The sequence below is a fragment of the Monopterus albus genome, unplaced genomic scaffold (genome assembly GCF_001952655.1).
Source record: "Monopterus albus unplaced genomic scaffold, M_albus_1.0 scaffold69.1, whole genome shotgun sequence".
Classification (NCBI taxonomy): Eukaryota; Metazoa; Chordata; class Actinopteri; order Synbranchiformes; family Synbranchidae; genus Monopterus; species Monopterus albus.
In genome coordinates this window covers 2575265-2589893 of record NW_018127949.1, presented here as the reverse complement: position 1 = coordinate 2589893, position 14629 = coordinate 2575265, and the positions used below count along the sequence as shown (strand labels likewise).

Below are 14629 nucleotides of genomic sequence, written 5' to 3'. Positions count from 1 at the left end.
AAGTTTTATGATGCTTATCTTGCTCATATCTCCTTTCAAGTGACATCTTAAAAGTCCATTTTAAATTTTCACCATCTCTTCTTCCCTCTGTAAAGTAGACCACCTACAAAAGCAGGTCATGACTATGAGCGTCTGAAGCTGCAGTGCATGAAGGCGATGGCAGACCTGCAATCCCTGCAGAACCAGCATAGCACCACCCTGAAAAGGTGTGAGGAGGCTGTGAAGAAAGCAGACTACTACCAGTGAGTGGAAAAAGTTACTATGTGGTTTTGTAAAAAATTTTTTTAACAGCTGAAGCATTTGTGCTCAGCCTGCAGGGTTTTATCTGCTATTCAGTTCTTCTTCTGACATAGCACAGCAGATTGCAGAAAATGGATTTTATTTTTGCAAGAGTAATAGGGGTATAACCTTTATACCAGTTCAAAAGCTGATGTGTTAAGCCTTGGAAAAAAAATCCTTGCAGGCCTTCATCAGTTATCTTTGTGTTTTGGATAAAGAAACTCTTCTTAGTTGCATAAATCCAGAGTCATCTTTCTCTGCTCTTGCTGAGAACACAAACTGAATTACTTTTTGATAAGCAATGGCCATCTTGAAGAATTCATGCCAAGGCATGCTCTGTAATCATCATCTGAGTCCTGTGTGCATGGAACAGCATCTGTGCCATGAGGATAATGCCACGAACAGAGCATTTGTTGTCCTGTGAAATAAGCTCCGCTGAGTTGATGTGAAGAGAGGCTGGTCTATCTGTATGATTTAATGATGCCATACTGTCTCCAAAGTGTAGCAAACCAACATCTGGCCCCAGTGCAACCACACAGATGAAGGATTATTGCTGTGTGTAAGCCTCTCCTTCTGGACCCTGTTTGTATGTCAGAAAAAGTCTTTGTTTATTACTATTCTGTCTATTCTGCGCTTGTCCTCTGTGAATGGGAATCACATTCATGCCTGACCAATGAAGTCATTTAACACATAGGCAAGTATTGGCACTTTGTAATTATGGAGGATTTACTGGTCCTCTTACTGAGTCATGTTTGTACAGTTACCTGTTAAAGAGTAGTACATAATGCTGTTTTTGCTGTTTAATATTGGTAAAAAAAAAACTAATTAGCAACAAGTTTAAACTCTTTGTAGGTTCTGTGACAAATAAGGCATACTTGCTGTATGTTTTTTTTTTTTTTTTGCTGGCTCCAAGTGCTGTAATGCTGATTGTAAGCATAGCTGGCAGTGCCCACAGTCTAATGGTACTTGTGGTATATTCTCAGTACGCTGCACAGCTGTCTGGTGAGCGAGCACGCCCAGCTGAAAGAGGAGCTTGAGGCAGTAAGACAGGACAACATCCAGCTGGTCAGGGATCACAGTCATGTGAAGCGAGCCTGTGAGGAGCTGAGGAGGCTGCATGACGATGACCAGCGAGAGGTGACGGACATGAGGACGCTGCACCAGCAGGTATCTGTGCCAACTGGCAATCTCACCTATGTTCATGCTTATACACCTTCACATGACAATACAGGTAGGCTCACAAACAGGTGCACACACGGTAGTGTAATGGGGACATGCATGCCTGACCCTTCAGGTCCAGTTATTTGGATCCTGACATTTGAGACAGAAATCAGTGGATTTCTTTCTCACTGACCATGACTTCCAAGAGGACATTGTTGAGAGAAATAGGGTCAGACATTCTCGTTCTTCACATGTTGCCTTTGATCAAAACATTCTTTCAAATTAGACAAATGACCTACGTCTAGTCCATCTTGCATATATTCAGCTTCACTGCAGTCAGATCATTAAAGAGCCCATGGCGTGCTCATATCCAGCCATTTAATGTTGGTACCTCTAGATTAGTTTTGCACATTATAACTCCAAATAATCTGTAATTATTTCAGAAAAAACCCGAGAACCTTTTCTTAAAAAAAAAAAAAAAAAGAGAAGATGGTTTGTGAGCATGCACAACTCCTGTTGCCAGTGTTGTCGAAATCTGTTTCCCTAACATTATCCACTGAGGGGGTTGCTACATGAAACTACGTTTTGAATAGAGGAAATGCATCTCGACAGGGGAACAAAAAACATGGTAGACAAATGAGATGGGTTTTTGACAATACCTGAAGTCCTACCTGACATGTTTGTGCTAGAATATGAAAGTGGACAGCATGACTAACTGCAACAGCATTAACTAATTTGAATTTCACCTCCATAGATGGGTAAACAGTGCTATGTGTATCAATGAAAAGAGATGTGTAACACTCTAAACAAAGCAGGTAATTGAGAAACCTCATATTTTAACTGGCGTAATGCAGACATAGTAACTTCTCCAGCCTTACAACACGTCTGTTTTGTCTTCATGCTGCCATATTACAAAACAAATCAAGGCATTTGTTGAGTGAACAGTGTTGGTGATATCCATCCCATATCATCAGTGCTAAATGAGCTTGAATCTTTTCTAATGCTGAAAAAGAATCAAAGAAATATTGGTAGTTATGAGCATTATTATTAGTCAGGTCTGCAACTTGATCTTATGTACAATAAATATTGACTGATAGATACAGACTTTTGAATGAGGAACTAACAATCAATGAAATAATCTCTTGCATAATTATGTAGATGTTGTGTTGTTTCTCAGGGTGGTACTTTGTTTTTAAGGTTATTTTACCTTTAGTTGGTAGTATAGAGGCAGACAGGAAACATGGGAAGAGAAAGGGCTGTGATGACAAAGGTCCTAGCCAAAGTTGAACTGTGACCAGAATCTGGCTTTAGGTCTTGCTTACCACGCAGTGGAGGGTCTAAGCTTATAAGTCAAGTCAAATGTTTGTCATGTGCACAGTGAGGAAATGTCTTTCCCCGTACAACGAAAGTCCTACTTTGCTGTCCGCACGAATGCTGCACAATATAATTGAAATATAAAGCAGATACGTCGGTGACGCAAAAGCTAGATCACAAAATCTAAAGTGTTTTAAAACAGCCAATGAAAGAAGCATAATGAAAAATACAACAAGAACACAATGTAGTGATGAGAGAATGTATGCTACGTGGGAGCTGTGTGTGCAAATAGTCAGCAGCAAAGCATCAAGTGTGCAATTATGCATGTGCAAACTGAGTGTGTAAACAGTACAGGTAGTTAGTAGTTCCTGAGTCAGCTGTTAAGTCTGATGGCACTCAGAAAGAAAGTTTAAAGAAAGTTTTTTTTTATATACACTATTTAAACAGCTGTATTAAAGCAGTCTATTGCATTGTTTGGCAGCAGTTGTGTTCTGCTTATTTCAATGCATCACAAATAGGTGAAAATGAGATGTGCCATTGTGTCCCTGTAATTGGGTAAGTAACCTGAACGATGTCATTGCCAGGTGATGAGAGAGGCCTCATCCGATGTCCTCAACAAGCTATATGACACAGTTGTGGACAAATTGGAAGCCATGAAGAGTGACTATGAGGCTCTGAGGAAGCGATACAATGAGAAGACAGCAAGTCACAATGCAGATCTGAGTCGTCTGGACCAGGCTGAAGAGGAGAACCATCGGTTACAGAAACAGATGGACATGCTGCTGATGCAAAGAGATGCTGCTATCAACTACCAACAGCAGTATTCCACATCTATACGAAGGTAAACCCAGAAATATCACAGAAATGCAAAACAACTAGTACTACAAGCTGTGCACACACACACAGCAGCTGTAAGAAGTCTAATGATTAGCAACATTTATAGCAAAGTTTGCCAAAAACTCAGCACTTGAGTTTAATGTCAAGGTCAAATCTGTGCACTGAATTAAACCTAGTTAATCCAAGGCAGACAGGCAGGAGCTCTCCCATTTTATTTTTAATGACTCTTGACATGTTATGCTATACAGAGCAGTAAAGCCTTCTACATTCCCTATCTGGCACAGGTTTGACAACACACAGCAAGAGCTGTCCAAGACTGCAGCACAGAACCAGGAGCTTCAGCGAGAGATGGAGCGGCTGCAGTCAGAGGCAACACGGCTCAAGACCCAGCAACTCAAGGCAGTAAAGGACTGCGAGAAATACAAGGAGGAGCGGGACTCTGTGATTAGTGAGTATCGTCTGATCATGAGCGAGCGGGATCAGGTAATCAAAGAGGTGGACAGGCTTCAAACCGGACTGGAGATGGCAGAGGCCAAGCTGAAGAACACTTCCTCAGAGAGACGGGTGGCCAATGAAGAGCTGGAGGCTCTTCGACAGGTAACAGCTGAAACAAGGGCTCCTTAAGTCTCATAATACAAATAAAATTAGGTTAAACAGTTTACATCAAGAAACTAACTATTAACTACATAGGATGAAGTCAGTTTTATTCTCTGTCACCCTCTGGTAAAATATTTTTGTGAATTGAAGGAGCTGTCTTCAGCACTGGTGGACAGGGACCGGGCTATCTGTGAAAAGAATGAGCTGCTGGAGAAATACTGCCACGAGGTGAAGGACAAGGCTGAGGCCCAGAAGGAGCTGAGCCAGGCCTGCAAGGACATTGAAATGGTGCGAGAGGAGAGGGATGTGGCCCGTAAGGAGAGGACAGAGGCCATCATCCAAAGGGACCAGCTGTTGCAAGAGTATTACCAGGCCAGACAGGTAGACAGACAGACAGGAGATTTACCATTACAAATGGTGGGGTTGATTTATTCCTCTGACAATAATCTCTCCATCCCATCTCGTGTAGTGGTAATGAATGTTTTGTTTTTTTTCCCCCAACATCTGGCAGGTTTCCACACTGATTTAGTTGAGAAATGTGTGCATCACCCATCACACCGTCACATTATGACTGTCAGATTAATTGCAATGAAAGTCCTGAGATTTCTGTTAGGAAATTACTAGCAGTTACAGTGAAAAGACTTTGATCTGCTAAAAAATAATACACTGTATCAGAAATTGATAAATCTGGTCTAATGGATTTAATGTAGCTATGGACCTGTGCAGTTATTTAAAGAGCATAAGAAATCATATGTACAGATACGCCAGCTGTCCGTCAGTGAGGCGTACATTCATTATACTATATCTGACCCACTTCAAACTAGGGACAGGCATTTCACACTAAAATGCTTTTTGATATTAGCTGTGAACTGTTCAACAATTATTCAAAGATCCACCCTTTTCTTGATGCGATTCAGTGCATGATATGGTGTGTACGATTCAGTTCAATCATGATACAATTCAAAGACAGCGATTTGACTAGCTGCAGAATATTTGTACTTTACTCACACACCAACATGAGGAAGTTATTCACTGCACCTGTTAGTGGTCATAACGTTATGGCTGTTTGGTGTATACTCCAGCATTGATACCACCTTACATTTCCTTCAACTTCTTCAGAAACAAGACTCTGCCACTCTGGATATGGAACGAGCCAACAAGGAGATCGAGATGCTGAGGAAGCAGTACGAGGCCATCTCTCAGGAGCTGAGGGAGGCCTCGCAGGACGCCGAGGTAGCCAAATGTCGACGGGACTGGGCCTTTCAGGAGAGGGACAAGATAGTGGCAGAGAGGGAGAGCATACGGTAAGAGTGGGTTCAAAAGATATCTTTGCTTATGGCAGTTCAAAAGTAGGTTTGTTTAAATGTTTCTGCTGCCTTATGAAAATGTGTGCATCTGTCAGCACGCTATGTGACAAACTGAGGCGAGAGAGGGACAGAGCTGTGAGTGACCTGGCAGAATCTCTGAGGAATCTGGATGACATGAGGAAGCAGAAGAATGACTCTGCACGGGAACTCAAAGAACTAAAGTGAGACATTTCTCCACAGTTTCTCTTATTGTACTTCCTGCCAGGTTAATGCACATTTTTTTGCACCATTTTTTGGGTCTAAAACTTGAAAGTTGTTGCATTTATGTGAGTGTTCCTCTGATTTGGTGATCCAGGATGTAGATTTCATACAAGATCTTTGGTTCCACCCAGTGGCACAGTGTTGTAGTACTCGAGCCCAGGACTCGGACTTGTGACTCGAACTTGAGGATCGACTGCATTTGGGCTCCGAAGTTAGAATGTATTGGCACGCTTCTATCGAAGCATACACTCCACCTTTCTATAAATGATTGTTTGGCTGTTGTGTCACACACAGTTGGACTTGACTCGGACTCTAACACTGGGGACTCCAGACTGAATTCAGACTCGAGGTTTAGTAAATGGACTTCAACGGTGTAGTGGTGATATGTCACTGACTGAGCAAAGGTCAGATTACTCTTCAAGGTGAAAGCACATATTGAACAATTATATATTTTATATTTTTTACAGAGAAAAGATGGAGGACCAGTTAGAAAAGGAAGCAAGGTTTCGTCAGCTAATGGCTCACAGTTCACACGATTCAGCTATTGACACAGACTCAATGGAGTGGGAAACGGAAGTTGTTGAATTTGAGAAGGATAGGGTAAGAACCGCTGTCATTTGCTCAGATATAAATTCACAAAATTTTCTTTTACAGGTAACTAACCAAGTGGTTTCTGATTTGCAGTCACCAAGTAAAATTTTATTCACGTGTTGTCTGTTTTCAGGACATGGATTTGAAAGCACTTGGGTTTGATATTGCTGAAGGGGTAAATGATCCTTATTTACCAGGGGACTGCGGGATATTTGTCAGTAAGGTGGATAAAGGAAGTATTGCTGAAGGAAGATTAAGGTAAATTTTCACTGCTTGACCACCCTTGTAAATAAGAGCTTTTATTATTACTTTGTAAATGTTTAACTTTTTTTGTTTTACTTAAATTTGATTTTGTGTGTCTTAGACTTGTGGTGAAAAAACATTTTGTTTTAGTCAAATTTTAGTCTTGCGTTTTGTTAGATTTAGTCAATTAAAAACTAAAGACGTGTCACTTTTTGTTTTGTATTTTGAGGCTACACCTGTCGCCATCATTGTGTATAGTTGCCATGGTTGCAGGGTTGTTGTTTTTTTTTTCCCCTCCATTAGTTCTCAGTGGAAAAGACTGTTCACTGTCCGTGTGCCTCTGCTCTGCGGAGAAACAAGTGACGTAGAAGATGGATTTACGCACATTTTGACTAAAATCCTGTTCACTGGGTTCAGCTTGAGAGAAGTTAAACTGTGGGAGAACATTAATACATATTCCTTTTGATAACAACTCAAAGATATCGCATATTACTTTCTGATACTAAATGCTATGGACACTTTTTGGTTGGTACCCAGGAAGTAATGATATCCTATACTGATATCCAATCCTACATTTTATCAGTCTTAATTATCATATGGGGATTTTGATCAATCATATCATTCCTCTTTTCTCTCTGCACAGGGTGAATGATTGGTTGTTGAAAATTAATGATGTAGACCTGACTAATAAGGACAGGAAGCAGGTGATCAAAGCAGTGCTGAGTGGAGAAGGAGTAATCAATATGGTGGTTCGCAGAAGGAAATCACTAGGAGGACGGGTCATCACAGCGATCCACATAAACTTGGCTGGACACAAAGGTCATCTTCAAGTTCCAATGATGAAATATACTTTTTATAGTTTAAATCACTGCTATTAACAAGAAACTAATGGCTTTCTGATACAAAGATATTACTTGCTACAAGACTACCTGACAGTCGCTTAACTTTATACAGTCATAGCCAAAAATATTGGCACCCCTGTCATTTAAAGGTCACTTAAGTTAAAGAATGATTTCTTATTCTTTGTCTTACCTCCTCAGATAGTGGCCTAGGCCTGGAAAGTGGAGTATTTGTTGCTACTTTGGCTCCAGGCAGTCCAGCTGCCAGAGACTGTGCTCTGACTGTTGGGGACAGACTGCTAGCGGTGAGTTTGTTGCCAAAACCTTTAGTTTAAGTCACATGGAAAGTGATGATTCTCAGTTAAAGCCACAAGGCAGCTATTGGGTGTTTCATTGGTCCCTAGTGCCCTCTGCTGACTGTAGGCATATGGTGTTTTAACCAACATTTGAACATGTCCCAAGTTTACGCTATGCAGTATACTAAGACGGAGAAGTGTACATGTGTTCTTATTTTCACAGTATGCTGTTTTGGTGGTTTAGTGTAGAGAAGCTATGCATTTTATCATTTTGAAGTCATTTTGAAATGACACAAGGTCTTAGAGCATCACTCAAACTACGAGTATGAAAAGAAACATTTTACCAAGATTAGGTTTTTTTTTCTGAGATGTTTATGAAGCTGTCTCAATATTAAGAGCAGCTCTTCCACCATGGCAGGAGTTAAGGTAATGTCCATTGAGGTTGCACTCAAAAATCAAGCAAATTTGTATGCATCTTCTGGTATTCATGGTTAACACTAGTATGCAGTCACTCCATATATCCACATCAGTATGTCCCGACTGACTGACCATAATCGGTTACTGAACTTTTGTTTTCTTCTTGCACTGCAGATTAATGGAATTGCACTTGATAACAAGTCGCTCTCTGAATGTGAGTCACTGCTGAGGAACTGCTGCGATTCTCTCAGCGTCTCCCTCATTAAGGTGAATTCCTCTGACATACTGTACAACACAAACTACCCCTTAGCTAGTCCCAGTACACTGACTTGGCATTGGAAAAATATTAATTGCACAGTACTTGTGCAAGTGACAGAAAATTATGTTTAGAGACAAATGGTACATTTTACTGGGGAAATGTCTACAGAGAACCTTTAGCCTGAGGAATGTCTTTAGCTTTGTCATTAAACATCAGTTTCACATGCTACGGTCACTGAGGTTTTGTTTGCAAAGATTAGAGATGCAACGATTGCTGTTCTTGTGGCCAATTCCAATTTTATTTCTGTAATTGACAGCATGTGCACACACTTTTGTAACTTTTCTTTAATGACAACTAATAAAAATAAAACACTGAAGTTTAACATTTCCATCTTTCTTTCTTTTCCTTTTTACAAACCTTCAGCTAAAAATGAAGTGCAATATTTGTACTTTTTCTAATATAAACAGGTGCAACAAATAATGAAAGCAGAAGAATATCTGTTACCACTGAGCACACAGTACTTTTTGAAATGTGTGTAGTTTGTACTTGCTGTGTTGCATCTCTAGCAAAGATGGTTCTTAAATTCTTGTACATTGAAAAATACCTGCAGTAAAATAAGTGTGTGTTTACCTCCCTTCTCTGACAGTTCCTCCCACAAAGCTGTTCTGGTCAGAGTTTATTTGAAAGTTTGAAGGACTCGGAAAGGTTTTCTCGGCTCCAGTCCTGTGAGGTCTACACCAGGAGCTGCAAGAACTCCATGCATAACTGTTCTACACAAACAGAAATTTGCAGTTGTGACTTGGGTGGCAGAGGGGAGGAAGAGTGCAAGGATACAGGTGACTCTTTAGACAGCAGCAGCACCAGTCACTCCCATCATAAGCCCTTTTCCAGCAGCTCTCTACATTCGCGCTCCCTTTCCGCTTCTCACGCTCCCTTAGAACCCCACCCAGACTTCTGCTACAGGAGGCAGGAACTTCGCCAACACCCTTTCACCTTCACCACTGTGCTGTCTGATTGCAGCTCACCTCAGACAGCTGGGGACCATTTGAGTTCTGTAGCTAAACCCACTGGAGGCACATGGCCTAAAGTCATAGGAGCATCTAGTCCTCAGTATGCCCAACTGTCCATCTACAAGAAACCCAAACAGAGGAAGTCCATCTTTGATGCGAACACTTTCAGGAGACCTGAGGCCACCCCAAATTTGGACTACATATCTCTGTCCCAGTTGCCTGAGCACTCACCGCAGAGCTTGATATCTGAATCTGCTCAGGCCCCTCCCATACCACCAACCAGGAGCGACTCGTTCAGGTTCAAACATCGACAGCAGAGCAGCTCGGCATCAGACTCCACCGTCACTACTGGCACTCCCTCGGCTTCTCCGACCCAAGCTACGAGCCTACAGGATGAGCAAGAGCCAGGTAACCACCTCTACTACACCGACACTACTCCAGGAATGAAGAGTGGCTCTAAGAAACCTGCTGAGGTGGAGGAGAGCCGGCACAGGGCAGAGGAGCGGGAGAAGAGGAGGTATCGGCCAAAATCTGCACCGGCATTGCGACGAAATGTGACTCCATTACACATCCCTCTTCCCATGCAGGTAACCAGGATGCTGCTCTCATCGGATGTGGCATCCTTTCTGATGTACATGTTTTAGTAGTGGTGAAACAGATGGCTGGTTTATTTGATCTACTATTGGACCAACAAAATGCACAATTATAGTCACCTTGGGCTACTAGATTTGTTGTGGGAAGTTTACTATTTTCTGACATTTTATAGATTAGTAAAAAAATAATCAGTTGCAGCACAAGTCTTATTAGCAGTGTGTTTGCCTTTTGCAGTTGCAGAGTTTCTCTAATGAAGAGCACTCCCCAGAGCCAATGGAATTGTTACGCTTTTCTCCTATAAGAACTAATCGGTACTGCGCGCCTTTTGCTCCACCCGGCTACAGGAGCATCACAGGACGTAAGTCATCTGAACAAGCATCCCCTATTCAGTTGTGATATTCTCATGTGTTATCAGTTAGTTTTCGCCATCTTCTGAATGCGTTTGTGGATAGAAGGATGTTAACGGTACTTCACACCTGGTTTGTTTGGTGTGTAAGCAGGGTGATATTTCTTTGGGAACAGAGATGTACACTTGTCATTTTGATGAGTTATTTGCATATAATTATATACACGTGTAAGAGTTGTTTTTATCATGACTGTATTGGATTTGATCTGACTGCTCTTTTTATCATTTGTGTTCCTCCAGACCCTGGATTAGCCCCATGTACCTCTGTGACTGCTGTGATGAGGAACCCAGTCTACACTGCCTGGAGCCATGAGATCCAGAGCAATAAGTGTCTTCCAGCTTCCAGCTCAGGAGTCCACTCACATTCACATACAAGGTGCTGCTAACATCTGTCAGTCCATTTCTTTGTTTACAGTAACAGACCTTTTTCACATCAGATATTTTGAAGGATCATTGGAGGAAAAGCACAGTTGTTACCAATAGCAATAACAATGGTTTGTTCTATTAAGTGTCTCAGTAAATCATGACAGTGAGCCAACATGCACAGGCCCTGAAAGTGAAGCAGTGAACAGAAAATCAGCCGTCACTCATTTTGTTTACCTCTGTGCTCTTCTTGCTTTGACATGTCAGAAAATCTTTAATGGAAAAAAAAATCTGTATATCAAGTCATTACATAGTCCAGATCCTCCTGTGAGTAATCAAAACTATTTTCACCTTTAGGCTGCAGTATATTGTTTAAAATGAAATAAAATTATTTTGATATTTGATTAATAGTTTTCATTAAACAAACATTCTCTTCGTTTTCTCAAATGTTTTGCTGTTTATAAGGTGGTGTTTGAACAAAACAGGCAAACTGAAGATGTCTTAGGCTCCAGTAGCTTGTGATGATGGCTTTTTTTTATTGTATAGATAAAACTATTTTTGATTAATCAGTGATGAAATATTAGTCATTAGTTAAAGCAGTTTCATTCAGCATTCACAGCATGATGTTATTTGATAAATCTTGTGATGATGCATTTCTTTTGCAAAACTGTTTACCCTGCCCCAGATCTGATGAACACATGACGTGTACCAAGTTACGTCTTGCTCTGAGTTAAATAATTGACTTGCTGAGGTCTTTTTCTTCTCCCTTAGCCCCCAGCATCAAGGTTGCCTCAGCCTGGACCTCGGCCACAAGAGTGCTGGAGAACTGACTGAGATGAGCTGCAGCCAAGCACCACAGAACACTCACTCCCTGCCTGCTGGGAGCAGAATGGGTACGTAAGAGTCCTATTTCTGGACAAATCATAGCATATATAATATTGCCTCTATATTACCGGTTTTGACAGCTTAGAAAAAATATCCTGGTTTCTCTGCATGAATTTACAGGTCTCAGTGTGAACAGTTTTATTAGAAATTGTTTTTAGTAGTAAATAATCAGGACATTGTTTCAGGAAAGCCATGTTGCTGTAGACATTTTTGTATAATTTTCAGTGCTGTAAGTAACACACGTCAAAAATATTTGACTATTTCAAAACCTGGCCAATATCTCAGGGTTTCAAACAATATACAAGTAAAACTGGGTTGGCATGCCCTGAACTCCACCCATTTTACACATCATAGTTTGTTTATATGTACGTACTACTGCATATGTGAAAAAACTTGTATGAAATCTGATAAATTGCCAGGAGGTGACGATGACTGATTAGTGACAGCAGACATTTGTTTTGTGGTAACTGATCAGAGCAAGTCTATCACAATGCAAGGAAAAATTGCTTCAGTACATTCACTAAGCAGTTTCTGTGGAGGGAATCCTGTATTTGCATGGGTTGATAACTACACAGGCAAGTGAAAAGTGAATGTGTTCTCCTCCTAATTTTGGTGAACTTGACCCTTTGTGGTGCTCTTTAGGCTTCTCCAGTACTTCACCATTTAGGGCAGAACGCATTAGGATGCCTCCAAGTCATTATCCTCGCTCCACTGGATCTGACAGAGGTGTGTTTCAGTTTGGTAGCTACATCGTCCGATGGCATGTATTGCACTAGTAAACAGCAAGTCTGAATACATACCTTTTCCCTTTTGCCACTCCAGGCTTTCTCACACATTCAGAGTATAGCAGCCTGACACCTCCAGTTTTCCCAGTCAACCTGGAGACATCGTCTTTCACCAGCAACCAATCACAAAGCTCCTTTTCCACCCAGCCCAGGATATCAGTCAGCAGTGCTCCAGTTGGCGACAGGCGGAAGGATGGGTAAGCCAGTGCCTCGTCCAGGTCATTACGCTGTCATCATTCAGCAGAGCATGACTTGTTTTCCACCATTTGTCTGTACTTCTGTCTGCTTCATAATGATTAAGTACTTGTGAAGCAGTAAACAAGGCTGTGGGCCTCCCATCTCAAATTGTCAGAATGCTGAATCACCATCCATCATTTTATCCTAATCTCTTTCTGCTGCTGTTCAGTATACTGTAACCTGAAATCTTTCTCTCCTGTTTTGGGTGATCAGTCTTTCTCTTTCTTCTCTCAATCTCCTCAGATTTATTTCTTATAATACTTCCTCTGTCAGACTTCCATGGGCAGTTAAGCCCAGATTCTTCTCTTTAAGAAGCTTGAGGTTGGTCCTGTGCTGCTTATAGCACACAATATATGCACCATCTTCAAGACCAGTAATCTCACGACCTTCTGTGGACACACTGCAGATATAAAAGTTAGAGGTCCTAGGTTTGTAATGAACGCTAATGGATGGGTAGTCTGCATGTTACTTATTCAGGATACTGATGAATTTAGTATGATTGCATGACGCGTTCCCGTAAATTATTGCTGAGACCTTTCAAAAGATAGTAAATCATCTTTGCTTTAATGAACACATTAGAAGTGAGCTACAATAAACTGAAACAGATTGCAGGCAAGTTTCTTTCTGAATTTTTATTGCAATAAAGTTTGTATTGTTCAGACTTGGATGTTGCATCCTACCAACAATCTTCATTGTTCCCCACGCATGACAGAATACCACAGTATAAAATGTTCCTCTTTTCCCCCTTGAAGGCCATACTTGGAGGAACCACGTAATGTGACAGTACAGAAAGGAGCAGAACCACTGGGGATCTCCATTGTGAGCGGAGAGAACGGCGGAGTATTTGTGTCCAAAGTGACAGCAGGCAGCATTGCACACAAAGCTCATTTAACATATGGAGACCAACTCCTGGAGGTACAGAAGCCACTACACTTAAACATAACCGTGGCTTATCATTACATTGTTTTTAATGAATTGCTGCTGTTTCCAGTTCAATGGAATCAACCTTCGCAACGCCAATGAGCAGCAAGCACGGCTGGTGATCGGACAGCAATGTGACACTGTCACCATTCTGGCTCAGTATAATCCTCACATGTTTCATCTGGGTAACCACTCTCGTACAGGGTAAGGAAGAGGAGAGAACACCACAGTAATAACTTGTCCACTGGTTTCAGACCATAAAATGAACCATGGGGACGTGTTTAGTATAATATGAGAAAATGAATTTACTAGTCCTGCTGCACACAGTTAATTCATGAACACGTAAAGCTGTGTATAGAGCAAGTTGCGTCAGATGACGTACTGTAGTGCCAAAAAAGCAAAATAAGTGATGTATAACACAAATATTCAAAACGGCACAGGTGTGTATTTGTTTTTCCAACATTGTTGCTGAAACTAAACAACTTTGTTTTAAATAAGGAGCAATTTGAAAAGATTGACTCCACTTCTGTTTTCCTCAGTTCTCATATGGAGGCCATCAGCAACCAGCCAACACCCCAGGACAGCAGAGCCATGACCCCAGACAGTCATTCCACCACTGATACATTGAGTGAGCAGGATGAGGGCACCATGACACCGCCGTCCAGACAGATGACTCCTGCCACCAGCCCTTACAACTCCTTCAGGTAGAACTGTAATGTTTCTCCATTCCCTTGGTCTTGCTAGGTTTATGTCCAATGCCTTTTCATATTTAGTTTCTTTCACTACTGACATTGATTTCCTGTTTGTGTGGTGATAAAGGACCATTTTAAATACACTGAACAAAATTATAAACAACACTTTTGTGTTTGCCCCCATTTTTCATGAGCCGAACTCAAAGATCTACGACTTGTTCTATGTACACAAAAGGCCTATTTCTCTCAAATATTGTTTACAAATCTGTCTAAATCTGTTAGTGAGCACTTCTCCTTTGCCAAGATAATCCATCCACCTCACAGGTGTGGCATAT

General features: G+C 41.3%; 1 protein-coding gene across 2 annotated transcripts in view; it reads left to right on the top strand.

Moving 5' to 3' along the window:
- The window catches only part of LOC109962883 (disks large homolog 5-like), a 30013-nt gene that overhangs the window by 6366 nt on the left and 9018 nt on the right, over window positions 1-14629 (top strand). Inside the window, exons 4-24 of one of the 2 annotated variants that reach the window (XM_020604965.1) lie at window positions 99-242; window positions 1263-1446; window positions 3339-3595; window positions 3876-4188; window positions 4339-4569; window positions 5308-5492; window positions 5591-5716; window positions 6224-6356; window positions 6481-6605; window positions 7234-7409; window positions 7631-7734; window positions 8317-8409; window positions 9048-9998; window positions 10240-10363; window positions 10652-10787; window positions 11546-11667; window positions 12302-12385; window positions 12482-12641; window positions 13434-13596; window positions 13673-13806; window positions 14142-14306. In XM_020604965.1, the coding sequence (XP_020460621.1) occupies window positions 99-242; window positions 1263-1446; window positions 3339-3595; window positions 3876-4188; window positions 4339-4569; window positions 5308-5492; window positions 5591-5716; window positions 6224-6356; window positions 6481-6605; window positions 7234-7409; window positions 7631-7734; window positions 8317-8409; window positions 9048-9998; window positions 10240-10363; window positions 10652-10787; window positions 11546-11667; window positions 12302-12385; window positions 12482-12641; window positions 13434-13596; window positions 13673-13806; window positions 14142-14306 (4110 nt within the window). Of the gene's footprint in view, window positions 1-95; window positions 243-1262; window positions 1447-3338; window positions 3596-3875; window positions 4189-4338; window positions 4570-5307; window positions 5493-5590; window positions 5717-6223; window positions 6357-6480; window positions 6606-7233; window positions 7410-7630; window positions 7735-8316; window positions 8410-9047; window positions 9999-10239; window positions 10364-10651; window positions 10788-11545; window positions 11668-12301; window positions 12386-12481; window positions 12642-13433; window positions 13597-13672; window positions 13807-14141; window positions 14307-14629 lie in introns of both variants that reach the window. The other variant, XM_020604964.1, reaches the window with a different exon arrangement.